The sequence below is a fragment of the Crocodylus siamensis genome, chromosome 3, assembly GCF_052110815.1.
Source record: "Crocodylus siamensis isolate JL-2025a chromosome 3, ASM5211081v1, whole genome shotgun sequence".
NCBI lineage: Eukaryota > Metazoa > Chordata > Crocodylia > Crocodylidae > Crocodylus > Crocodylus siamensis.
This window is the reverse complement of record NC_143397.1, coordinates 26,166,372-26,193,780: the sequence shown is the minus strand read 5'-3', so window position 1 is coordinate 26,193,780 and position 27,409 is coordinate 26,166,372. Positions and strand designations below refer to the sequence as shown.

General features: G+C 45.0%; 1 protein-coding gene across 3 annotated transcripts in view; it reads left to right on the top strand.

The window, feature by feature from the left end:
- The first annotated feature begins 3,579 nt into the window (after positions 1 to 3,579).
- The window catches only part of FYB1 (FYN binding protein 1), an 89,579-nt gene continuing 65,749 nt past the window's right edge, over positions 3,580 to 27,409 (top strand). For 2 of the 3 annotated variants that reach the window (XM_090037982.1, XM_090037979.1), the window contains exons 1-2: positions 4,508 to 4,573; positions 24,774 to 25,941. In XM_090037982.1, coding sequence (XP_089894108.1) covers positions 24,801 to 25,941 — 1,141 coding nt within the window. In that variant the 5' untranslated portion in view covers positions 4,508 to 4,573; positions 24,774 to 24,800. Of the gene's footprint in view, positions 3,691 to 4,507; positions 4,574 to 24,773; positions 25,942 to 27,409 lie in introns of those variants that run through there. The other variant, XM_090037981.1, reaches the window with a different exon arrangement.

The following is a 27,409-nucleotide window of genomic DNA, read 5'->3' as shown; positions in this document are numbered from 1 at the left end:
TATTATCAGCCACTACAATATCAGCCTGACTTCTATCCTGGGGAATGATCTTAGAAAAGTTTATTAAAAAGGCCATCCTTAATGGGCTGGCCAACACCAACATCTGGAGGGACAGCCAGCACAGGTTTTTTGCGAGTAGGTCTTGCTTGACAAATCTCATTTCCTTCTACGACTAGGTGACCTATCACCTGGACGAGGGAGAAGAGATTGATGTCATATGTCTTGACTTCAAAAAACCCTTTGATCTGGTATCCCATGATCACCTCTTGGTGAAATGGCCAATTGTGGCCTTGGGTCCACCATGATCTGCTGGCTGGGAAATTGGCTCTGTGGTCAGACCCAGAGGGTACTAATTGATGAAAGTCACTTATCATGGTGTCCTGTGACCAGTGGGGTCCCCCAAGGCTTTGCCCTTGGACCCATATTGTTCAACATCTTCATTAATGATGTGGACATTGGAGTCAGGAGTGGATTGGCCAAGTTCGCTGATGACACCAAACTTTGGGGCAAAGCATCCACATCAGAAGACAGGCGGACAGGCTCAGCAAATGGGAGGACAAGAACCTGATGGTGTTGAACACCAAAAAATGCAAGGTTCTCCACCTGGGGGAAAAAAACCTGCAGCATCCTTATAGGCTTGGCAGTGCTATGCTGGCTAGCACTATGGAAGAAAGAGACTTTGGGGTCATCATTGACCACAAGATGAACATGAGCCTGCAATGCGATGCTGCGGCTAGTAAAGCGACCAAAACGCTGGCTTGCATCCATAGATGCTTCTCGAGCAAATCCCAGGATGTCATTCTTCCCCTGTACTTGGCTTTGGTGAGGCCGCAGCTGCAGTACTGCATCCAGTTTTGGGCTCCACAATTCAAAAAGGATGTGGAGAAGGTTGAGAGAGTCCAGAGAAGAGCCACGTGCATGATCAGAGGTCAGGAAAGCAGACCTTACGATGACAGGCTGAGAGCCATGGGTCTCTTTAGCCTGGAAAAGCGCAGGCTCAGGGGTGATCTGATGGCCACCTATAAGTTTATCGGGGTGACCACCAGTATCTGGGGGAACGTTTGTTCACCAGAGCGCCCCAAGGGATGACGAGGTCGAATGGTTATAAACTCCTGTGAGACCTGTTTCAGTCTGGACATAAGGAAGAATTTCTTTACTGTCCGATCCCCCAAGGTCTGGAATAGCCTGCGATTGGAAATGGTTCAAGCACCTACATTGAACACCTTCAAGAGCAAATCGGATGCTTATCTTGCCGGGATCCTATGACCCCAGGTGACTTGCTGCCCTTTGGACAGGGGTCTGGACTCGATGATCTTCTGAGGTTCCTTCCAGCCCCAATGTCTATGAAATCTATGAAAGTCTATGAAATATAGGGCTGATGTCTCAAATTTGAGTTCAATATCTAGGAAAGATAATGGCTGCCAGCAGTCACGTGTGGGGCTAAAGCTGGCAGTGGGGCAGCCCCAGGAGGTAGGCAGTCGGCTCCGCCACTCCCCTGCTGGTCTGCACTATAAAAAAGGTTAGGAACCACTGGGGTAGGGGAGGCTGGGGCCAGCCCAGTACTGGCCCCAGCAGTCTTACCTTGGGTCCTGGGGGCTCCTCGGGCTACAGCAGTGGTGATTCCACTGCAGAGAGCCTGGCAGACAGCCGGGGCATGGCTCCAGGTGGCCCAGCTCCACTTTTGAATGGCGTGTGCTGCCCATGCTTGTATTCCTCCACTGCAGGGGTAAAAAAAAGGGCAGAAAAGAAAGTGGAGCAACGTACACATGGGCAGCGCAGCCTTGCAGTGTGGAGAACATCTAAATGTGCAGTATGTGACATCGCAGATGTGTTTTCAGCACCACATACCACACAGCTGCACTTGTCCGGACACAGCCCAGGAGATCACTTGGTCCAACCCCATCTTCTCAAGCAAGGCAGCAGCATCTATCCTGTTACAGGCTTGTACATAGAAATGACCAGTAATGGGGCTTCCACAGCCCCTTTTGGCAAACTACTCCCGTGCTTAACTAACCTCAGAGCACAAAAGGAAGATAAGATACCTTGTCCTCAGTAGAAGCCCATTGTAGGTACATCTTTCAAAATCTTACCCATGCAGACCAAAGGTGGGTGAAATGTACAAAGACATTAGAGAAAGTAACCAAACTGAGGGGCACCTTGAATGAGCCACAGCACAGGTGGGTTGTGTGGCACCTTGTTAGAAAGTCACTGTAGCGGGTTGTTCCTCCTCTATCCTGGCCCAATAGCCAGTTTCCTCACAAAGGCCAGTCAGCTCTTAGGGTGCTGACAGAGGTGCAGCTCCCCCCTGTAACTCAGGATGATTTCTGCAAAGCGTTCTGCATTGCAACGTTACCTCAGACCAAACAGACGTTCACTGTTGGTTCCAGGAGGGAGGGGGATCTAGCCGGGCTGGGAGCCGGCAGCCAGGTTCTCATAGCAGTGGCCACTGCTCCCTGCCAGTGCTCGCTGTTTACAGAATAGGAAAGGGAAAGGCAGGGGAGGGAGCTCATTCTTGGGACTCCCTAGACAGTGCTAGCGGGTGGGGTGGGTGATTTGGAGCCCCCCCCCGACCTCAGGGGGACTCCAATACCCCCACACCACCCTTCAGAGGATGCTGAAAACCCCCCAGACTGAACTCCCTCCACTCTCTTTCCCCCTCCCATTCTGCAAACACTCACAGGCTGGGAGCCCTGCAGACACAATTTACATTTTGAAACCTCCTTATCTGATCCCTCATATAATGGTGGGTCATATTTTCACTCAATCAGCCATTTCTGAAGCTTTCTGCAGGTGTGCATTTGTGTTTGGTCACAGCTACAAGCTGCTTTATGTGGCCAGATTAGGTGAAAACTGTTGATTCTGTCTGCACCCCATAGTTTCAATTTCTAGTCCATTCATTTTACATGTGGAAAGCTTTCTCCCACAGCAAACAGAGCACGCAACAACATAAACAAACATCCAAATAACAAAAAAAAGGTAAAACCTCTGGTCTTTCCTCAGACCAAGAAAAAGAGAGAGAGGTTATCAAGGGGCTGTGCTTTTCCCTCAGTGTACCAGCCTTGCCTTGCCTTGCCCTCACCTCACCTCCTCTAACCCCCTGCAGCTGGGCTTCAGCCCCTGAGCCATGCATCTTGTTATAGTCAATAAGATTAATTAGCGATTTGGGATTGGACAGCCATGGCAGGGGAAAGAGCTAGTTTGGTCTCTGGGTTACATGGGAAAGCTCCCAAAGCCAGGCCTTTCCACCCTGACACAGCAGAATTTGCATGAATTCTGGCAAAATATTTGCATTCTCTTGCACATTTTTCTTGTCGGGCAGAAAGGGAAGGTTGTATGAGAGTGGAGAAGGGGAAGTACAGCAGTATGTGCTAATTCAAGCTGTTCCTCCTGCCTTTCCCCTTCCTCTACCTCCTTCTCACCAGTCAGCTGCTGAGGGGAACAACGTGTGAGGAAGGGCATTTCTGCAGCAGAAAAACTGGAGCAGCTTCTGCTTCTCTGAGAAAGCTACTTCTACCCCTCCCTAGTTCCTCTCTTGTGTGTGAGGCTTTCCGATCAAGGGTCTCCTGAAATTAATCTAGGAAGTCAGCCTGGAGAAGGTCTGTGTGCATGGGCAGGATGAGCCAACAACCCCTCATGCCCTCACAGGGCTAAGTGGGGTCCTGGTGCAACATCTCTTCCCGTGTAAAGGCTGTAAGTATTTGCTCTGCAGTACCGCTCCTCTACCACAAGATCCTGCTGCTGAGCTCAGCTCCTGCTCTCTTCTGCCCTCCCCTAGCTGCAAGAAACAGCCTGGAGGGGTGGGAACCGGCAGCCCCACCAGTGTAAGTCTTTCTAGCTATAGCAGATCCACCCTCCTGGACATCCCTCCAACCTCAAGCAACCGGCATCACCTCCCAATAGCTACCTCAGCAGCACCATGCTCCCCACCGTGCTTACATCCAGCTATGCCCTCTCAAGTTCCACCCTAGCACAGGTGCCAGGTACCTTCCAGGGTCCCTACACAGCTGCCCTCAATACCCTACTGTGCCCTCCATCACCCCAGACTCCTTCCACTCACCCTGGCAAAAACTGCCAAATTCCCTATAGCAGCAGGTTCTTTTGCCTTGGAGCAGGGTATGGAGGCCATAAAACGGTGCATTGTGGTTCAGTGCAGATAACCTACATGTTAAGTGACGGAATGATTTACCTACATGGTCACATGTGGAGGTGCAGCTGTGGTGAAGGGGCACCCTGTGTAATTGTAATTGCTGTGGGGTGACAATGACACCCATGTCCAGCAAACAGCGCAGTGCCTAGGAGTGGCAGTGGGGGGAGATACATACGTTCTCAAAGGAGAAGCTGCATAAAGGTTTCATATCAAGAGGCAGGGACGTCATCAACTTTCATTTTTGGAAGTGTATCGGGTTCATCTCATTCCAGTTTCTGAGCGGTGTTTAACCAGCACCTCCTGAATTTTTTTAAGGGTTTTCTACTCCCTTACGATGATCTATTAGGTGGGCTCCACGGCCCCATTCTCCTGGTCCAAACTCTGGCTTGGTGCACAGCAGTTTCATTGTCAGCTCTACTTCTGGTGGTAAGTACCCTGTGGGGGAGCCTGTGGAAAGAGGACTCGATAGCAACAAAGGGTGAAACTGATGGGAAAAGCGTGACCTACTATTGAAATTAACGGAACAAACCAAGTGCTGTTAAAAGCCAAAGAATGTGTGTCCCCCTGCTCCCTCCCCACCCAAAAAAAAAAGCTCAGAGAGAATATGCATTTCTCTCTAATAACTTTAATTGGGCTGCTTTTAAAGCCCAGGTTAGGTGCCTAACTTCCTTCTACTTTACGTGAGAAAGGTTAGGTGCAAGGACTTGTCTTCAGAAGACTCAGTATGCTGAGTAGGGAGACACATTAACCAGGCAATAGGAAATAGTGGTGTGAGTGGTGTATTTGAAATTTTCCCTATATTCTGAATCAAGGCAGCCATTACAGACCTGTGTGAAACAGGGATTCAAAGCCCGACCCCACCTCTTAGACACAAATGTATCCTGCAGCTGAACTCCAGGTACCTAAGAAGGTTTGTAGTGAAAACATAGGCTTTTAGGGGGTCTTGGACACCTAAGGGAGTCAGCTGGAGATCTATAAACTGCCCTCTTGGATTTAGATGCCTAAAATGGGACTGCAGTAAAATGTAGGCAGCCAAGTTTCTCTGTGAATCTTGCCGAATGTCATTTTCAAATTGACACCATCACGTCTTAGGCTTTAAAATGATCAGTGTTCATAAGCAGTAGGTAAAGAGAAGCACATAGAGATTATAGATCTCAAGTATGGGAATTGCACATCTTGGTTCCAACCTGATCCTTCAGTGTCATAGGCTCAGGAAGCCTTTAGTTGCCCATTGATGTCAACAGGACTCAAGGCAGGTACTGTCGTCTTTCCATGTGCCTCACATTGCATTATGAGGTTGGGCCTTAGAACCTGATCCCACGCTGATTGAACTCAAAGGGAGGCTTCTCATTGATATGAATGGGTTTAAATTACGTCTTTACCGATATCCCTCAATAGGAGGATGATATCTGCTGGGGACAGTGGGGGGATAACTAATGAGTTTTAAGGTGGCTGAGGAATCCAATTTGTGCTCTGCAAGTCTTTCCACAGACATGACAAGTGGTGCCTTAGGACGGTGACAGCTGTTGGCCAGGATGTTGTGCACTTTCCTTCCTTCTCTACCGTTTCTCCATGTCCTGAGCAAGCCAGTTCTCTTCAAAGTGAGCTGTAGCTTGATGTATGGTGCAGCAGCCAGCAATTTCCAATTTGTAGGATTGATGCCACCCTTCTTAAAGTGTGCTTTCAGGGTGTTCTTGTAGCGCTTCCTCTGTCCTCCGTGGATCCTTGTACTATGACTAAATTGAGAGAAGAGGACTCTCTTGGGAGATGGGAGATGAGTGTCAGATATCCACACACAGTGACCAGCTCAGCAGAGTTGATGTTTCGTGATCTTTGCCTCGATGCTGGCTACGTTAGCTGCAGAGAGGGTGTTGGCATTCGTTCAGTGGTCTTCCCATCTAATGCAAAGGATCTTTCTGAGGCAATGGTCATGGAACCAATATATAAGCTTATTGATATATAAGCCAGGTAAAATGTACTTGCTGCCTTGAAAATGCCTCTTCTTAAGGAAGACCACCTAATCAAATCTACTTAACTGACAGCACTTTAAATGAGGGACTTTTTTTTTACATAGTTCTGTTTATTTTCAGTTTATCAGCTTTATAAGTGTCCAAGCTACTTCTGCTTTGCCAGATAATTTCAGTCATCTCATGCTAAGGAAACTGCCCAAAATAGTTTGTTGGACTCATGATGGAAATGGTGGAGCTAGCTGCACGGTGTTCCTGCAGAACCCAAGAGAGAAGTGGAATAGGATGGATCAGAAGCAAATGTATCCACTTGGGCTTTAGTCATAGCTTTTCAGGCTGAGATGAGCAGGTCAGCAAAGGCAATGATTTGAAATGAAAATGTAAGCAGAAGGTGAAAAATGAGAATTGTGTTTGTAAGAATGCAAGCCAACTGTGACATACTGATTGTTGTGTATGTGTACCGCTGCCTTCTGCTGCACAGAATGACAGACTGAAGTGAGGGCACATGAGGGATCATGTTCTCCACTGGCTAAAGCTCAGTGAAAGTATAAACGCAAATACTTCTGTAGCTTAAATAACATCTAGTAGCAAAATCCTATGTTTTGCTTTTCATTCAGAAGATCCTGACTCCTATTTTCCTGCTAATTGTGATGTCTGTTTTATATAAGCAGGCAGTGATTTATTCCATTATACATGTCCATACACATACATGTGCATATATATGCACCTATTTAGAGAAGTGGGGGCACATTTTTGGAGAGTAAAATACATACACACTAACCATTACAATGTGGATGGTGCTGCCTTTTCTTTAGTAAAAGCAAACATAATATGGATTGAAGGTTTTAATACCATATTCTACTACTTTACTTGACTCTGAGAAGCGGATTTTATTGTCAGTTCCACTAGAGATATTTGAATATTGAAAAATAGGTTCTCAGCATCTGGGCTTGACTGACTATAATCTTTATAAACAATGTAAATACTGTATTATAAAAATAATTTAAAAGAGGAAGGGGGAGGCAATGTTTCAGGGGAGGGCCTATCCATCTGCTGACAGAAATCCTACTTTGAAAAACAATTCTGAAACATCCTAGCCCATTCTACCAAAACTTTTACCTGTAGACACCAGAACTTTGAATAATTCTCTTGGCATAATTTAATCAGGTAATTACTAAATTTAAACGTTTCTCAGAAGTATAATACTCAAAACCCTTTAAAATGTCAGCCTAATGGAGGCTGTTACTCAGGAAACCTATTCCTGCTTCTGGAGGTGTAGATAATATGATCTCTGAAAGAAACGTTAGCTGATGCCTTAGTGTCACTGAATACAATGCTAATAAATGCAAGCAGAAGAGTTGTTCTGTGCTCAGAAGCTGCAAATGCACATTGGAAATTCAGGTCCTTTCTGAAATGATTGATAATGAAATAACCTTTTCCTGGGAGAATGAGACATTTTTCCAGAATTCCTTCCTCCCAGAAGTGGCATGACAGTTAAGTGAGTGTGTTAACTCACCACTCAAATTTCCAGAAGCATTACATCTATGAATGGAATGAAATCTCAGCAGGCAAACAGCTACCAGGGTTTCTAATGGAGGGAAGGAAAATTTTGATCTTCATCCTTGATCTACTGCTAGGGAAGGATTCAGAACGGTTGTGAGGAATGGGAGAGATTCTGAAGAGAAATTGAACTCAGATGAATTTTGCTTTTGTTTGGACACTTTATAACTATTCTTTGCTATATTAATTGCATATATTCTGTGTAGGGGCTGGAGTGGTGTGGGTGCTAAGGCACAGGGTTGACAGCCCAAGGAAGATCAAGGCCTTTGCAGAAGCACTCATAGACTAGCCTGTCAGATTCCAACAAAAACTGCAAATTTTGCTAAATACCTTATCACAAAGACAAGGAATATGTTTCTATGCTATGGCATTGCTGACACGATTTACATACAGTGCAAAACTTCCTGAATTTAGGCACAGTTTTTCTTATTCTTTGTTAGCACCTTAACTAGTATTACTTTACGAGAAAGTTTAGGAGATAACCAGCCAGAAGATAACCCAGGGGTGGGCAAAATATGGCCCGCGGGCCAGATATGGCCTGCCAAGTGACTAGAGGTGGCCCATGGCTGCCCCTCTGGCGTTCTGCATGCGGTCAAGTCCCACCCACTTGCACCAACGCAGCACACACCAGGCTCCCATTAGTGCCCACAGGCTAGCCTTGGCCAGCGTGCACAGTTTCCAGCAGGGGTTTTCCTGGTGCAGCTGCAGCCAGCCAGGTGCTGTTTTGCTTCCTTCACCTCCAGCAGCTGCTCCTGCTTCTGGTCTTGCCTCTGCTGTCCTGTGCCACACTGCACCATGCCACTTCAGATAAGTGGGTGGGCAGCTTCAGTTGGGCTCCTGCCCCAGTGTGCAGGGTTCTGACTGCCTTCCAGTGAACCTTCCAGTGGAGCCCCACATGCTGGGGCAGGAACCATCCAGCTCAAGCTGCCTGCCAGTCTGCCCAGAGTGGTGTGGTGTGGTGTGGCACAGCAGGTGCAGGAGCTATCACTGGAAGTAGAAGATGCAGGGCAGCACCTTGCCAGAAACTGCTCCTGCTCCTGCTCCTGCCATGCTGTGTTGCACCATGCCACTCTGGGAAGATGGGCAGGCATCTTCAGCCAGGTGGCTCCTGCCCCAGTATGTGCAGGTCCAGCTGCTGGCTGCCTTCCTGGGAGCCACCTGGAACGGCCCTGCTGGAAGCTGCTTGGCATGGCACAATGTGGCAGGAGGCACTGCTGGAGGCAGAGAGGGAAGAACAATAGCTGGCTAAGCCAGGCCACAGGCACCAGTGAAGGTGCGGAGCAGGCTCAGCCAGCACGAGCAGGTGGGGCTCAACCCCATGTGGAGCACCTCAGGTGCAGCACAGACTGCACTGCTTGGGTGAGCTCTGCTGCATGTACCCTCCAGCCCCCCTTCCTCCCCTCATCCATGGCAGGCTCCCTGGACCTAGCACTCAGATAGTCCCCCCCTCCACCCACTGCACATGCACCTCCCCTTCCTCCCCCTCACACACATCCCTCCTGTGGCAGAGCACCTTTGGTACCCACCACTTTAAGGGCAGCAGAGCAGCCAGAAGGTGTGGGCCAGCCCTGATGAGGTGGTCACATGACCTCAGGAGGGCCTTGTGATTGAAGGAGGGGGCTGAGCAGCCTCCATTTTAGATCCTAGGGCTGAGGCAGCAGTTCACTGCTGCAGCCGTAGAAAGAACATCTCCCAGCTGGAGCTGCTGCTCACAACATCATAGAACATGCTTGAAGGTATATGGGCAGGAGCTATGGGGAAGGAGGAGGCTCCAGGTCCTGGGCATGACCAAAAACTGCACCCTGCTGGGGCCGAATGGTCTGGTGGGGCTACTTGTGGTGGGGTAGTCCCAAGAAATGCCAGGCCACTTGCCTTCCCAGTGAAAGTTGAGTAAGTAGTGCCTTATAACACCATCCCCATGGTTGTGGGTTGAGAGACCCAAGAGCTGAGCTGAGTTGATGGTCAGAGAGCTGTGAGACCAGTTGGTATGGGCAGGGAGCCCAGAGCTGAGTAGATATTGAGAGGCATGAGGCTCAAGGGACAGAGAACTTCAGCAAAGGGACAGTGGAGCTGTGAGGGGAGAAGTCAAGCCAGCAGAATCCTGACTGGATGCACCCTCAACTAGTCAACGCTGGGGCCAGGATCTGGGGGAGTCTAAAGGGCCAGGAGCCCACTGCAAGGGGTGCCCAGAACCAGGGGCTTGGGGTCTGACTGGCCTGTGAAGGTGGAGCCAGGGCCTGTGTGGCCAAAGATCCAGGGGTGCACTGCTGAGAGGGAGAAGGGTACAGGAGAGCTTGGCTGCCTAAAGGACGCCATCTATGAGGCATGGGGCACAGTAAGGGACAGTCAGAGCCACGTGTAATGCCCTTGGCATCAGGGTAAGTAAATGGGCGGCCTCCCGCATGATTGACATCTTTTTATTATCATCAAGGCATGGCAGACAAGGAAGGTGGACAGTGAGCCCAGAGACAGGCAGGCTGGCCAATGACTGACCGGCTCTGGGATGCCCCCCTGTTACACCTCCCTATACACACCCCACACCACCCCCCAAAGTTCAGGAGCATGTAGGGAGCAAGCCCTAGTCTGGAACTATCACTGCCCCACAACCTGGCCCTGTTATGCCAGCCTCATCCACCCCTCCTGTTCCTGAACTCTGCTTCCCACCTGCAGCCCCGTCGGCAGTTTTGGTGAGCTGCTGTGGTGGTGTGGGGTGGGGGGCAGTGCTGACCCAGCCCAAAATAGCTCATCAAAACTCCCCATGTGGCCCTCAGGCCCAAATAATTGCCTACCCCGGAGAGAAGCTGTCACTAACAGCTGGAAAAAGCAGGAGTGATAAAGATCTTACCCCATTTTACCCTACAACTGACATCCTGACTATACTGGTCTTAAGAGGAAATTCAAAGCCAACTATATTGGTCATCTGTTAAGAGGAAGTTCAAAGCCAGAGACCTTCTACTATGAACATAGACCTCAAAACATTATGAGAGCAGAGGTTAATTGTTTCTGACTTTGGGTGTCAAGAAATGGCAAGCTACCCCGATCATCTCAAGTATACAAGGCAACTTTTCTTTCTTCTTTCCTTGCACGTTTGCTCTAAATAGGTTCATTTTTTTAAACAATTTCTTTCCAGGATACAGGAAAATGGACAATTGAGTAAACCCCTTGATATACAGTAGCTGAAATTGGATAGATAAAGATTCGTCTGAGGATAGTAATCAAGTGTTGTAATGCTGTGGACAGAAATTCTGTATTTAGACACATTCAGACAATTTGTAAATACATATCAGTTAGAAAAAAATGTGTGTAGAGCCACTGCACATACGGAGCCTGGGATGGCATCCTTATCAAATCTGTGTTGGTGAAAGGCAGAAGTGGTTTATGTAAGTTGACATTTTGGTTGTGGAGAAGTTCCCTTGCTTTGGTGAGAATGTGGAAAAGCAAAGACAAAAAGGCTTCCAGATGCTTTTCAAAACATTTACTGGCTAAAAATGCCTTATTCCCCATAATCACTTGAAGAAGGACATTCTATGGCATCTTCTCAGACTTAAGCAAAAAACCTGGTACAAAAAAGAAGATGCTACACTTGAAATAGTATAATGCAGGGACTGGCAATGTTTTCTGGTAGTAAGCCAGAATGACCCAGACCCTTCACTGCTTTCCCTGCAAATTGCTCTCCTACTAAAGCTTTGAGCACCCTACTGCAGCATAGCACAGGCAGAGCCCTCTGATGCTGAATGCTGCTGAAGCCACAGCTCTGTGGCCCACATCTGAAGGCTTCACAAGACTGGATCCTTTGTGAGGGCCACAGGTCATTGACCCCTGGTATAAAGGAGCCTCTGGAATACACAGATACATTTTTTTACTGTATTTAATATAAGACACCTGTTACGAACACTGAGGTGGGAAACTTCACAGCAAATTCACCATATAAACTTGTTTTGACTAAATGCTGTTATGCTTCTTTATCATTTGAATCTAGAGAGTATTATACCAAGCAGATATTTTTACTTCCCTGTACTGTATGAAGGAGACAAAAACAAAAACAGTCTAGCTTTCAGAGCTGCAAAGATCAGTGCTTTCTTTGATCATCTTGTGATTTGCCTAGCACTGGTACCATACACAAACACTTGCAAAATAAGTCTATTCTTGTAGCTCGGACTCTAATGCCAGTATGCCAACCAAAGTCTAAAAGAGCAACAGACCATGAATCTAACTCTGATTACCCAGTAGTGTCTAATGCTGATCTCACCACATAAAGTTGAATCATATAACATAAAATCTAGTGCATAGGAACAATGTTAATGAAGAGCTCAGATAACTGAAGTTTGAAAAATGACATGGATGAGCATTTTACTGTCTGCTCTTGTGCCAAACTGGATATTTCAATTATTCAAGTTTCAAGAAAGCTTTCCTATCATAATTCACCTCTTTATAGTTATCTAATCCTGCAAATACATTATCAGAAATGTGTGTGACCTAACTGATGTTAATTATTTTCCATATTTAGAAGCATATGGTTGGTCATGTTGATGCCACCTCCAGATTGCACTAGGCTGTATCACACTGAAGCACAGTGTGTTCACTCCACATGCTAAGCCCCCATATGTAGTTGTCTCAGGATAACATGAGTTGCATCTCAATAAATACAACTGAAACCAAGACTATTGCTGCACATCCATTAGTGCCTTATGGAAGCTATGTTACATCTGTGTTGGGGTTTGGTGTGTGGCACTCCTTAGCATGATCCAAAAGTAGTATAAGTTAGCATTTTGTATCTGCATGCAAATAAGAAAGAGGGGGGAAATGTTCCCCTCTAGTGCTCAATGCCAAAGAGAATGCTTTAATACCCATTTACATGTTCTGGAAAATTTAAAGCTTAGCTAGTATAAGACTTAAGGAAATATACTAATAGAAAGAAGACTAGATGTCTTGGACATCCACAGTGGGGTGGTTTCAGTAACAGACTGTCCTCTACTCAGGATTTAGCAACTTTAGGAAACTGTTTTCCTGAAATTTCACCAATATCATTTTCTCAGGGCAGCACAGGAACAATTTGCTCTGGACAAAAAGAAACAAAGGACTTGGCACTGCATTTCCTGTGGCCTTTGGATGCCCTTGCCTTCTCTTGTGATTCCTACCTTCCCTCAACCTCATGACAAAAGCCTGGCTGCAAAAGAGACTTCTATCTGATGCTCCTAAAACTACCACATCTACCAGAGATATTTCTGAATTTGTGACATAGGTTGAGTTGAGAGGGGTATGATGCTAACTGTGCATCCCAAACCCTGTAGAGACTGTGTGATGGATCTAGAAAATGAATGTGGAGTCTATAAAACATGAAAGTGGAAATAAAGCTGCAGAGATGGCATACAAATTTTCTTCCCTTTCCAACTGGGTTCCCAAGTCTTTCTGCCTCTGTAGACAAGGTGAAAGTCATCCATATGAACAAGACCAGCACAACTAAGTTTCATATACACTAATGCTATAAGTGGGATAAAGGCTGGAGTGAAAGAACAGTGTGGCCCTAAGTAACACCATGAGGTCAACACTGGTGAACAACAAATAGAATATTTGTGGAAGTTGGCTGTGGCAGGACACTACGTGCCTGCCACTTTAAGGGCCTGGAGCTGGCAACTGCCACGTGCCTAATGAGGGCAGCCATTTTGGGAACTGGGGCTGCCCATGTAAACAGGGCAGTTCTGTTGCTGGTGGCCAGGCAACAACATTGCCTGGCTGGAGGGCTGCTGGTATCATCCAGAGGTAAAGGAGGAGCTGTAGGGGATGGTAAGAAGGCTCCTGATCCTGGGTATGACCTAAAACTGTACCCTGCTGGGAGTGGGTGGCCTGGTGGGGCTCCCAGTGGTGTGGATGCCCCCAGGACCGGAAGGGTCAAAGGGCTGGGGGCCCACAGCGAAGAACGCCCAAGAGCTGCGCACCTGGGGTTCTGACTGGCCTGGAGGTGGGCCAGGGCTAGTGAGCTGAAGGTCCCAGTGGGGAGACCACACCCAGAAGGGGAAGCAGGTCAGGGAGCTATGCTGCCCAATATGAAGGTGGATGAGACCGCCTGATAAGAGGATTCCAGGTTAGGATTCAATCAGGAGGATTCTGGGGCCCAGTGTGGGGGCTGATAATAAGAATAACATTGAGATGCTATCTGTGAGGCTTGGGCTGCAGTGTAGGGTTGGAAAGGAGCCACAGATAGTGTCCCTTGGCATCAGGGCAGGAAATGGGCAGCCTCCCACTTATTAACATCTACTAATTCAATATAACAACAAGGTGTGGTGGGTGAGAATGCGGGCAGTTAGCCCAGGAACAGGTGGGCAGGCTGCAGGGAAAGTGGTCCTGAGGAGGCCTCCGTTACATTGGCCTTGCCTTAACTCATATAAGCCACACCTGATTCTTCACTTCTAAACTAGCCTTGGATTTGCTAAGAGAAGCTCAGAACCTCATGGGAATAGCCTTCATGTCTGTACTTGGGAACTCCAAAGTCAAATACAGGCAAAGAATACAATGGGAACAAAAATGAGAAACAGCAGGAAAGCCACTTAAAGAATTAAGCTCCTTAGTCACAGTCTGGCCCATTTGACTTCAGTGCAAACTGTATGAAGGTCTGGCCTGCATAGTTCATAACTGAGTTCAGCCCAGGTCCTGGGTTATCCTTGGAAAGTCTAATTTGTTCATGCCAGTTTACCTGTTCTTTTTATTTACCTTTTGATTTATAAAATACAAACACTGGCAAAAAGCCACAAGCGGATATATAACAATTGGCTTTAACAAATAACTTCTGGAACAAATGTAAAAAGAAAATGGCAAAAGAATCAAAGCAAAAGGAATAAAAGACAAAAGACCTAACTAACTTGAAGATGTAGCTTGCTGAGTTTATGAAATGAATGATAAAATGTGATTGCCTGAAATAGCATGAGATTGGACTTCATGACCTGGTAGTTGCTGTCTAGACTGATGCTCCTAATATCAGTCTCTGTTTCTTTAGTCATTACAATGTAAGGGTCTGATCCTGTAGCTATCCTCCTCACTTCACCAGGCTTGTGCTGTGGTTCTAATACCTGAGATTGTCATATAAATGGAGCTGTGTTTCATTTTGCAAATTGCAGGATGAGCATTGCTGATACCAGCAGCACACGGCCCAACCACACTTTTAGTTCCCTTTTTCCTACCACTTCTTTGCCAATATCCTGTAAGTACTATGAAGAGAGATTTTCTCTGAGTGCAGAAAGGCTTTCTTGTGCAAAATTCTGCCAGGAAAACAGCTATCAGCTCTTCTGGGCATGGGTTTTGAGCACACCAACAGGAATTAAAGCCAATCGAGAGATAAATCAGTCACTTGGCTATAATGAAGGTGTACTGCCAATTTTTTTGTCTGTGTGAAGATATCAGAGAGGTCTGTGGAGTTCAGGTGAATCTTGTGCAGTTCCATTTTACAAATAAGTGCACAGGAAGGGAAAAAAGTATACATTCAATACCAAGTGTCTTCATATAACCTTGTACTCCTGTAATTTTTAATTGAGCTAGTAAGTGGTTCTTTAGTATTTTCTGTGACATTATTTGTGTTTGGTTAGTTGCTTTATGGGTTTTCTTCTCTACCGAAGCAAATTGCTCTGGATCCAAGCTGGCCCCAGTCAAACCTGGTGTAAGTGGGTATCTGGTCATTCAGGCTGGGAATCAAAGGTGATCAAACATAATATTAGCCACTTCAACTCTGTATGTGCTATTAGCTATAGAAACAGGTGGACCTTGCCAGCTACAATGGATCATCAGGCTTGGGTGGACATTTTGATCTGCCTGGAATAAGGTATCTTCCTGAATATCTCTTTCCCTCCATTGACTGTTCATAATATATCTTTTTTATTATTATTCATAGGATCAAAGCCTGAAAGAAATCTCTTTGAAATCACACAGTATCTTAATACTTAGATAGTATGCAATCTTCTAATAACAGTGGTAGGAACTCATAACTTTCAGTGCTTGAGAAGATGGGAATGTTGCATTAACTTTGATGGAATGGAATAAATGGGCTAAGAGTCAAAGGTGTTAACATGATCCTAACATTAAATAGCTAAACAGGATTTGGGACCCTCATTTGTGACTGAGAAACCTTAGTGGCAATGTAATTTTGGAAAATGGAAAATTAAGATGTATGAGGAAAAATTAGTTATAAAAACAGCATACATTTTAAAATTGAAATTGAGTTCTTTGCAGAAACAAAATTTAAAAATAAAAAATGTTAAAACCTTTTCCAGGGAGAAGATAGTAGTTAAAGTATCTTATTTATCAAGCAGTCCTTAGTTATGAAGAAGGAATCAACTGTTCTTAATGTTGAGTTCACTGCTGTGAGTGGTTATTATTTTTCCTGGTTTTGATAAAAGTTACAAAGGTACAAATGAAAAAAGACAGAGGATCCTAACAGTGACAAAAATGTTATTAATACATTGTTAATGCTGTTTAGATACAAAGTGGTCAGTTATGAATGGATGCAGCTGCTGTTTTGAACCCTGGATTTTTTATGATTGGACTGGCTGCTCTGATTAGGAACCTCCCAGTCACTGCCCTTCTCAGGCTTGGCAGAGCTGGATAGGGACCATCTCAGCTACTGTGCTGTTGCCATGTTATACTATAGGTCTTAGGGTCAAATAAAAGCTGCTAGGGGAAACAGAAAGATGAAAAGGAAAAGGAAAGAACAGACAAAGAAGGGTGTAATGTCCAGCACATTGAGACTATTGCTGACCTAATGGTGATGGTCAGTTAACTCTGTGGGTACACTGTTCTAGACATAAAGGCTACTTATGGAAGTAAAAGAAAATTTAAAAAAAAAGGTGCTTTACTTTAAACTCAGCATGCCCCCTTGCCAAACCCAGTGCACGACCAGAAGATGTCTTTCATTGCTTGGACTAGGCTCCCCCAGTGTCTGTGTACAACGGGCATTTCAGCAAAACCCAACGGACAAACCTAATGTATACAGATGCTGCAGAGCTGGGTCGAACTAATGTGCTGCTGCTGCTTCTGGTAAAGTGTTTTCTTTTTTCACATCCATTAGCAGACATTGATGTTCAATGCTCACCAGTGAAGGGTGGTTTGTTGGTTTTTACTTAGAGCAGTAGTTCTCAGCCTTTTTTAGGTTCAAGACACTCCTTTTTAGATGCAATGCAACCCTCAGAATTATACCAGCTCTTAGTTTTCACTTGTTTTTTGGCTGTAAAAAAGTGATAGAGCATCTTTTCTGCTGCCAAAAGCCCAGAAAGACCACAACAGGTCAGAATGTTTTTATCACAGTGGATTCCTATTTGAAATCTCTAGGTTTATCTTGGAATTTTGTTTGCACACCTAACAGTGCTAACACTGCGTGATACCCCGTGCTATTCTGGAAAGTACCGCAAGGCACCCTGCCACTGCACCCTGGTTGAAAATCACTGCCCTCCAGAATCCCCTGCCATTCCATTCACAAGGTTTTCTGACCCACAAACACTTGATTTTTGAGAACAAAGGGGTGGGTGAGGGATAGGCTACCCCTTAATTATTCTGTTTGATAATGAAGTCTTCTGTCTGACATCAGTTTTGGTCCATTCATTTCTGATCCCATTTTCCTCTTTTTACCAGTCATGAGCTTACCACAGTATGAGAATATATCAGTAGCCCTTTTTGGTTGGGGCAAATGTAGGTTTTCTGACTCCTTTTCATACCTCTTCTATCTACCTTAATTATTGCAGAATATGGATCTCACAGCTAGGATAGGTCTACTAAATCCTAGGTCTGATAACTGAGCTGAGAAAGAAGGAAAGCAACAGGGTACTTAACACTTCCTTTCCAGAGGAATTTACATGTTGGCAGTTCTACCATTCCACTGGGGGAGAGTGGTAGTATGGAGAAGAACAACCTCATCAGCGACCTGGCAAATGGGATGAAGTTCATCCTCAGCAAGTTTGCAGTTGACACCAAGCTGGGCGGGGGTAGTAGATATGCTCCAAGGTAGGGCTAGAATTCAGAAAAACCTAGACAAATTGAAGGACTGGACCAAAAGAAATCTTATGAAGTTCAATAAGGATAAGTGCAAAGTCTTGTGCTTAAGACAGAAATATCCTATGCACTGGTACAGGCTGGGGACTGACTGGCTAAGTAGTGACTCTGCAGGAAAGACCCTGAGGGTTACAGTGGACAATAAACTGGACATGAGCAAACAGTGTGCTCTTGTTGCAAAGAAAGATAACAACATACTGGGCTGCAATATATAATGCCAGCAAATCAAGGGAAGTGATTATTCCTTTCTAGTTAGCACTAGTGATGCTACATCTGGAGTCCTGTGTCCAGTTTTGGGCCCTCCACTACAGAAAGGATGGGGACAAATTGGAGAGAGTCCAGGGGAGGGTAACAACAATAGTTAGGGAGCTGGGGCATCTAACTTATGAGGAAAGGCAGAGGGAACTGGATTTATTTAGTCTGGAAAAGAGAAGTCTAAGAGGTGATTTAATAACAGCCTTCAACTACCTGAAGAGTGGTCCCAAAGGGGATGGAGCTGGAACAGGGATAGGCAACCCTCAGTACATGTGCTAGAGAGTGGCACACGAAAACATTTTGCTTGGCATGTATGCCACGGGGCAGACATTGGGGAAGTGGCCAGAGCTGCGGTGCCACAACGAGGACCAGGCCCTTTGCATCTCACCTGCCACACACCCCGGCACACCAACATCTTACAAATCAAGGTTGCAGGTGTTTGGCACTCAGCCCAAACATGTTGCTGCCCCCTGAGCTAAACTGTTTTCAGTGGTGGCAGACAAGTGAACAAGGAGCAATGGTCTCAAATTAAGCAGTGGAAACAGGGAGAAATTACTAAAGAGGAGTAATGCCTCCTCAGCTCGCGGTTGTAGGGAGGCAGCTAGAAAGGCCAAAGCTACCATGGAGCTGAGGATGGCATCCCAAGTCAAGGATAACAATTTTTTTTTTCAGATATATAGGGAGTAAAAGGAAGGCTCAGGGCCACTACTGAACAGGCAAAAGCAATTGGTAGCAGAAGGGGAGGGGGGACAAGGCTGAACTCCTCAATGAGTTCTTTGCCTCAGTGTTCCTAAACGAGGGGCAAGACAAGTCTCACAATGGGATCATAGAGAGACAACAGCAGGGTGCCAGACCACCAAGCGTTGACCCTGAGACAGTGCAGAGTCACTTGGAAGAACTGGATGTGGTCAAGTCGGCAGGCCCAGATGAGCTCCATCCAAGGGTACTGAAGACACTGGCTGATGTCATTGCATAGCCACTGGCAAGAATATTTGAGCACTCATGGCACATGGGCCAGGTCCTGGAGGACTGGAAAAGGGCCAATGTGGTCCCTATTTTCAAGAAGGGGAGGAAGGAGGATCCAAGCAACTACAGGTTAATCAATCTTATCTCCATCCTTGGTAAAGTCTTTGAAAAGATTATTAAGGCTCATATATGTGACAGCCCAGCAGGAAAAATTATGCCGAGGGGAAACCAGCACGGGTTTGTAGCAGGTAGATCATGCCTGACTAATCTAGTCTCTTTTTATGACCAGGTTACAAAATACCTGGACGCAGGAGTAGAGGTGAATATCATTTACTTAGACTTCAGGAAGGCCTTTGATATGGTATCCCACCCTATACCAGTGAACAAATTAAGAAGCTGTGACTTGGATGATTACACAGTCTGGTGGGCGGCAAATTGGCTAGAGGGTCGTACCCAGAGAGTGGTGGTGGATGGGTTGGTATCGACCTGGAAGGACGTGGGCAGTGGGGTCCTGCAGGGCTCGGTCCTTGGACCAATACTCTTCAATGTCTTCATCAGTGGCTTGGATAAGGGAGTGAAGTATACTGTGTCCAAGCTTGTGGATGATACAAAACTGTGGGGAGAAGTGGACACACCGGAGGGCAGGGAACAACTACAGGCGAACCTGGGCAGGTTGGACAAATGGGCAGAAAACAATAGAATGCAATTTAACAAGAAGAAATGCAAAGCGCTGCACCTAGGGAGGAAAAATGTCCAGCACATCTACTGCCTAGGAAATGACCTGCTCGGTAGCACAGAATTGGAAAGGGATCTCGGAGTCCTAGTGGACTCCAAGATGAACATGGGTCGTGAGCATGACAAAGTCATCAGCAAAGCTAACTGCACTTTATCATGCATCAGCAGATGCATGACAAACAGAACCAAGGAGGTGATACTTCCCCTCTATCGGGCACTGGTCAGACTGCAATTGGAATACTGTGTCCAGTTTTGGGCGCCACACTTTAAGAGGGAGGGATGTGGATAACCTGAAGAGGGTCCGGAGAAGGGCCACTTGTATGGTTAAGGGCTTGCTGGCCAAGCCCTATGAGGAGAGACTAGGGCACCTGGACCCCTTCAGCCTCTGCAAGAGAAGGTTAAGAGGTGACCTTGTGGCTGCCTATAAATTCATCATGGAGGTGCAGAAGGGAATTGATGCGGCTCTACTCACCAAGGCGCCCCTGGGAGTTACAAGAAATAATGGCCATAAGCTAGCAGACAGCAGATTTAGTCTGGACATTAGGAAAAACTTCTTCACAGTTTGAGTGGCCAAAATCTGGAATGGGCTCCCAAGGGAGGTGGTGCTCTCCCCTACCCTGGGGGTCTTCAAGAGGAGGTTAGATAGGCTTCTGGCTGGGGTCATCTGAACCCAGCACACTTTCCTGCCTATGCAGGGGGTTGGACTCAATGATCTCTTGAGGTCCCTTCCAACCCTAAATCTATGAATCTATGAATTTATGAAATTGCAGCAAGGGAAGTTTAGGTTAGATATTAGAAAGAACTTTCTCATGAGGAGGGTAGTAAAACACTGGACCAGGGTACCCAGGGAGGAGTTTCCATCCTTGGAGGTTTTTAAGACCCGAGTAGACAAAGCCTTGACTGCTATGAGATAGTTAGGGCTGGTCCTGCTTTGAGCAGTGGGTTGGACTAAATGACCTCCTGAGGTTCCTTCCAACTCTCATGTTCTATGATCTAAGAGAATCCTACTCAGTCCTTCTGCCAATAACTAAGCTCCCCCCCCCCATTGTCTAGTTCTCAGAACCTCCCAGGATCAAGCCCTTATTGGACAAATTGCATTTCAGATCTACATTTTCCTATCACTTTCAGTTTGCTATTTTTCTTGACTCTTTCTTTCCAGTGCCTTATCTGTTCTGTCACTGGGAAAGGGTTTGCTTTATTAGCTAGTAGCTGCATTGTGGGTCTTTCATTATGTTAAAGAACCCACTGGGGAAGATTGTATTTTTCCTAGAATTGATAATATACTTTTTTCTCTGAAATTCAGCTGATCATCTAAACTAGGCAGCTTTGCCAGGTTTTGATATATTTTAAAAGTGAACCTGTCAGTTTTTTGGCTGCATAGAGATGGAAGAAATAAGGAAAGACTTCACAGGTGGGAAATACATGCAGAAGGAGAAAATGGATTTGGCCTTGTAGATTAGGTTTGTATGTATTTTTCATGAGTTCTTAGGTGGTTCTTTGCTTGCTTTAAGGATCAAATCTTTTGTGGGTGTCAGAGTTTGCTCTGGTGTAGTGCCCTAAGACTGGAACAAGGCCAATGTGCTGCCTATCTTCAAGAAAGGGAGGAAAGTGGATCCAGGAAACTACAGGCCCATCAGCCTGACCTCTATCCCAGGGAAGATCTTAGAAAAGTTTATTAAAGAGGCCATCCTTAATGGACTGGCTGATGCCAACATCCTGAGGAATAGCCAACACGGGTCTGTTGCGGGTAGGTCTTCCTTGACCAATATCATTTCCTTCTATGACCAAGTGACCTATCACCTGGATGAGGAAGAGGAGATTAATGTCATATATCTTGACTTCAAAAAAGCTTTTGATCTCATATCCCATGATGACCTCTTGGCAAAACTGGCCAATCGTGGCCTTGGGTCCACCACGATCTGCTGGCTGGGAAATTGGCTCTGTGGTTGGACCCAAAGGGTGGTGGTCAATCGTCATGGTGCCCTGTGACCAGTAGGGTCCCCCAAGGCTCTGTCCTTGGACCCATATTGTTCAACATCTTCATTAATGATGTGGACATTGGAGTCAGGAGCGGACTGGCCAAGTTTGCCGATGACACCAAACTTTGGGGCAAAGCACCCACACCAGAAGATAGGCTGGTGATCCAAGCTGACCTGGACAGGGTCAGCAAATGAGAGGACAAAAACCTGATGGTATTTAACACTGAAAAATGCAAGGTTCTCCACCTGGGGGAAAAAAACCTGCAGCATCCTTATAGGCTTGGCAGTGCTATGCTGGCTAGCACTATAGAAGAAAGAGACTTGGGGGTCATCATTGACCACAAGATGAACATGAGCCCTCAATGCAATGCTGTGGCTAGTAAAATGAGCAAAACGCTGGCTTGCATCCATAGATGCTTTTCAAGCAAATCCCAGGACGTCATTCTCCCCTTGTACTCAGCCTTGGTGAGGCCACAGCTGGAGTACTGCATCCAGTTTTGGGCCCCACAATTTAAAAAGGATGTGGAGAAGGTTGAGAGAGTCCAGAGAAGAGCCACACGCATGATCAGGGATCAGGAAAACAGACCTTATGACGACAGGCTGAGATCTATGGGACTCTTTAGCCTGGAAAAGCGCAGGCTCAGGGGTGACCTGATGGCCACCTATAAGTTAAACAGGGTTGACCACCAGTATCTGGGGGAACTTTTGTTCACCAGAGCGCCCCAAGGGATGATGGGGTTGAATGGTCATAAATTACTGCAAGACCCATTTCAGGCTGGGCATAAGGAAGAATTTCTTTACTGTCCGATCCCCCAAGGTCTGGAATAGCCTGCGATCGGAGGTGGTTCAAGCACCTACATTGAACACCTTCAAGAAAAAATTGAATGCTTATCTTGCTATGACCCCAGCTGATTCCCTGCCTTTGAGCAGGGGTCTGGACTCGATGATCTTCCGAGGTCCCTTCCAGCCCTAATATCTATGAATCTATGAATAAAATTACCTCATTCCTTTGATTGATCTAGTGCTTCTGTTTGCTTGAAAAAAGAACAATTACAATGGAAACTCACAACAAAATTATCTTCTGGTGTTACAAAGGGGGCTGGACTCTGATCTTCCGAGGCCTTTTCCAGCCCTAATGCCTGTGAAAGAATGGAAAATGGAGTGCGAGTGTGTGTTTCTGCATGCAGAGAGAGGAAATCATGACTGAGGGCCTAATAGTGTTTCCAGTAAAAAGACATTTCAGAATTCCCAGTATTTTCAGTCAGAGTAAACTTGAGCCATTTAAGTCGCTTCTGTTCAGGCTATATTCTGGTACAAGACGGTACAGTTATTTTGAAAGTATAGGGTGGGATTAATAGGCAACTCTTGAGCTCCAGCCATCCGGCTCTGCTGGGGTATGTATCCAGGTCCTGGGGGCAGAGGCACTGGGTGGGGTACTTTAAGCTACTTAAAAGGTATTAACATGAAGCCAATATAGAATTAAGAGCTTCAGAAGCTGCCTAAAATTACCATGTAACAAGAGCCTTAGTAATTTAAAGCAAATGGAATATCAGAAACACTTTTCTTTTGCTATTAGAAAACAAAGTTGCCCTAAAGCAGGCAGAACTATTTTATCTTGCACTAACAAGGAGTGTATTTGTAACAATGCATGTTTTGGTAGGATTTAGATGTGTTATATGGTTTCTTTTTAATAAAAGAGGTTCTGGAAGTATTAATTCATCAAAACCTTAGCTTGCAACAAGAAAATGTCTTTATTACCGGAAAGACTTCCATAGTCTCTAAGAGCCATGGTAAGATTCTGTCAATTACTCCTGTTGATGAGCTTCACATTATGATAATTTATAATACCATGAACATTTTTTTTTATTGGAAGGATTAACAGCGTAACAGAATCAATTAAAAAGCTACCAGGATTGAATTAAAGGAATCTATTGGCCAGACAATTCTGATATATATATCAGGTACCTGGAGATAGATAGATACACACACACACACACACACACACAAGGTATATATATATATCCGGGGTGGTGGTGGTGGTGTGTCCAGGTACCTGATATACATGTATATGATGCCTAAGTACAAGTATCTGAAGTGTTTAAGCTTCAAAGGGCAGACTTTTAACATGTTTGATCACTAGGGTTCTGAGTTTTTAAAATATCTGTAATATGACAGTAAGTAATATAGTGTTAAAGAGTACAGTCAGAACTGTGGATTCTTGATTTTCATTTCTGACACCTAATTTTCTGTTCATGTTAGGTAAACCACTACTTTTGGAAACCGACAAGCAGTCTCAAGTATATGTGTGGGTGGATGGGTGAGGGTGGCTGCTACCCAGCAGCAGTAGTTAACTTAAATCTGATTATATCTATAATGATTGTCAGCTTCTTCCCTCTGCTGTATAAAAAGAAAAAGATGGATTAAGATAACATTGGGGTATTATACAAGTGAGGCTGAGGTCTGTGTGACTACCTGGATTCATATATGAGACTCTCACATTTGTTTGTTTTTTATGTTATTTAAAAGTTCTAGCACAGTACAATGAACAAATTGTTTGAAAGGGCTAAATTGGCCAATGATATTAAAAATTCAGAAAACCTGATCCAGAAATAAATTGTTCAAATTATTCATGGGTGAATAGACAGCTCATGTGCCTTAGTACAGTAACATGGAAGGCAAAAGTACACAAATTCAAAAATAACACAAATGCAATACAAATTTCAGGGAGCCCAACCTAGCTTGACTGACAAGTCCAATTTTTATTTTGGACTACTATTTTCAAAGTTGGAGAGGTTTATTATGCTTATGTAAAACAAGTGTTGCTTCCAGGTTTTGCAATTAAGAAAGGAGGACAAAAATGACAGTAAGTACAGCCAGTGTAGGATCCATCATTAAAAATCAACGTGCACTGAAAACTTTGAAAAATTGTTTTAACCACAAAACTGAGAACAAAACACTCAACTTCTTTAGCCATACAGGAAGACATGCTACAATAGCTCCCCAACCAATCAACATTACTAAAAGCCTCAGACCAGGAAATCCTTCATTGTACAGTATATGTGAACATTGTGACTAAGACTTCTCATTTGTTGCTGTCTCTTCTTTTTTTTCTTGCCTTGTTCTTTGCATCTGCAGGATGGCAAGGCAGATGTGAAGTCCCTCATGGCGAAATTCAATACTGGTAACAACCCAGCAGAGGATGTTTTGGTTAACAGTCGACCCTTCCGACTCCCAGAGCAGTCTTCAGGACTACAGGCTAGAAAAGCTGCACTTGAGAAGTTTACCAGTCATGGGAACGCAGGACCTCCTTCCGGGCCCCACGCCTTCCCCAAGTCTGCATCTCCTAAACCTCCATTAGGAATAAAACCTCCTATTGATGATAAGACAGAAAAGGATCCAAAGCCTCCATATTTGAAACATAGCCCAGTGGCACACAGGTTTGGGACTCCACCTCATGCAGCTAACAGAGAAGATAACGGAAGACCTGGATTCCCCAAGCCTTTGGGGTCCAAGCCTAGTGACCTGGGAAAAGAGGAGCCAAAGCCAGTGTTTCCCAAACCTCCTGGAAACAAGTACCTTGGCTCAAACACCCAGGACCATGACTTAAAGCCTGTGCTGGGGCCTAAGCCACCTTTGAATTCTGTACCACAGCATGAGAGTGAGCCAAAACCTGGGTTCCCCAAAATAGCTGGGAAGAAAGAAAAGTTTGCTGCTGCATCACAGGAAAATGACCCGAAGCTTCCTTTCCCCAAACCACCTCTTGGCCAAAAGCCTCTTCTGGCCCCTGATACCTCCCACAATGAAGACGCATCCAATAGAAATGTTTTTCTGCATAAGGGACCTCCAGGCCAGATAGGACCCAGACCAAAAGGTCACTCGTTTAGGACAGCAAAGGAAAAAGAGGAAAATAGCAATAACAGCCCAGATTCTACAGCTGGCCATTTTCCCAATGTGGCTCTGAAACCTGTTGGCAGTCGGATTGTTCCAGCTCCGAGCTTCCCAAAAACTGGTGAGGAAAAGACTGAAGAAAAGAGGACTGGTATTGCCAAGAGTATTTTTCTCAGTAAAATGAACCAGGAAGATTCAGGTTCAGTTCCCCCTAAATTCCCCAAGCCAGCCGTCAGGCTTGCTGGAGCAGGACCGTCAAGCAGTTTCAGTGAAAAAGAAGATGGGGACAAGAGTTCCACCACCCCGAAACGGAAAACATTGCCTCCCGCCTTTACGGTGGGTCCTGCTCCTCAGAAGCCCAGCAGACCCCCTAAAGTGGACCTGGAACGATTTCGGAGACATACTACAAAAGACAGTGAGTCTTTTTCCCCATTTATTACTTAATTCATTCAAGGTGAAACTCTTGTAAGTGGGCATGGATTGCTGACGCATCGTGCAAACCCTGCTCAAGTCCTAGGCCATACTTGCATTACCCATCTGCACAGAGCAGAATTAAAAATAATGTGATGCCTTCACCTATTGTAGAAAATGTGGGACGGCTGGCTGCTTTGCTTAGTTTACTTGTTTATGAAAAATGCTCAGTTGTGGTATAACTTGAATCAAATATTTCAAGCATTACTTTTACCAGGCCTTCATTTCTGATTTCCTTTAAATGACACATTGAGTAACATGCCCTTCTCACAGTCATTTCCTGGAGGGGAGACTAATGGCTACACATGTGATATACATTGACCTCTAGTAACCACCACATCTCTTTGTGTTTTTACAAGGACCAACCACAGTACATGGCTTAGAGGTGAGATACCTTCTTTTTAATATGTCTTTATAAAGATAGACCTTCACTGAATGTCCCCTGAATTAAAGTTGCTTGGATTTCAGATCCCAATCTGAATCCAAGCTTTACAAGCTACTCTGGAACATGATTATAAGTATGTATAAACCATTTTAGCTCCATTTCCTTTGCACAGCTAAAAAATAATTGTGTATGAATTTATATCAGCTAAATATCTGGCCCTTATTTTATGAAGGAACAAGGGTCACTGAATTTTGTGATGGTTGAAGTGTAAAGCTAAATTTTTAGACTTGGGACCATCTCAATATAAACATTGACATTTTGCTGTATATATCAACCTTCTACAAAGGTTTTTGAAATATTTGTGAGTACTTATTTATATGTCCCAAATACTGCAGTTTCTTATCGTAACAATTGTTTTTTTATGTTCAAGATAGGCAACGTTGTCCTGTATGTTGCATGGGCAGATACCTTTCCCCATATAGATCTAGTTGAAGGATCTGGAGTTATTTCTAAGATGTGGTGCAACCACTATTGCTTTGGGTTCAATTTTCTGAGGCTGTTCAAGAATACAGTCTTACAAATCTGAAACATTTCTCCCTTAACATTAGGACCTGAAGTTAGGTTCTCAAGTATCTACATTAGGCTCTTAAGCAGAAATGATCAGATTTTCAGAGGTGCTGAACATTTAAATTCTCACCTAGCTTGGCTTAAGGTCTGTTTGTAGGAAGCGCTTTCTGGAAATCTTTAAATGACTCATTTAATTGGACTTTTCATTGAGCTACATAAGTATTGCCTGCACTTACAATTATATCACAAATCTTAAAATAGTTGGTGTTTTTCTTAAAGAACCAGCTTCTAGAGTAAGTGATTACATAGAAATCTCCAATTTCATTTTAAAGAAAACCCCATTTCTACCCTCATAATTGCAAAAATAAATAAATAAAAAGCTGGAAAACATGCCTTGAGCATACCCCACAGAACCCAGAAGGAAAATAAGAAGAACCCCAGTTTTACTATTGTGTAAAAA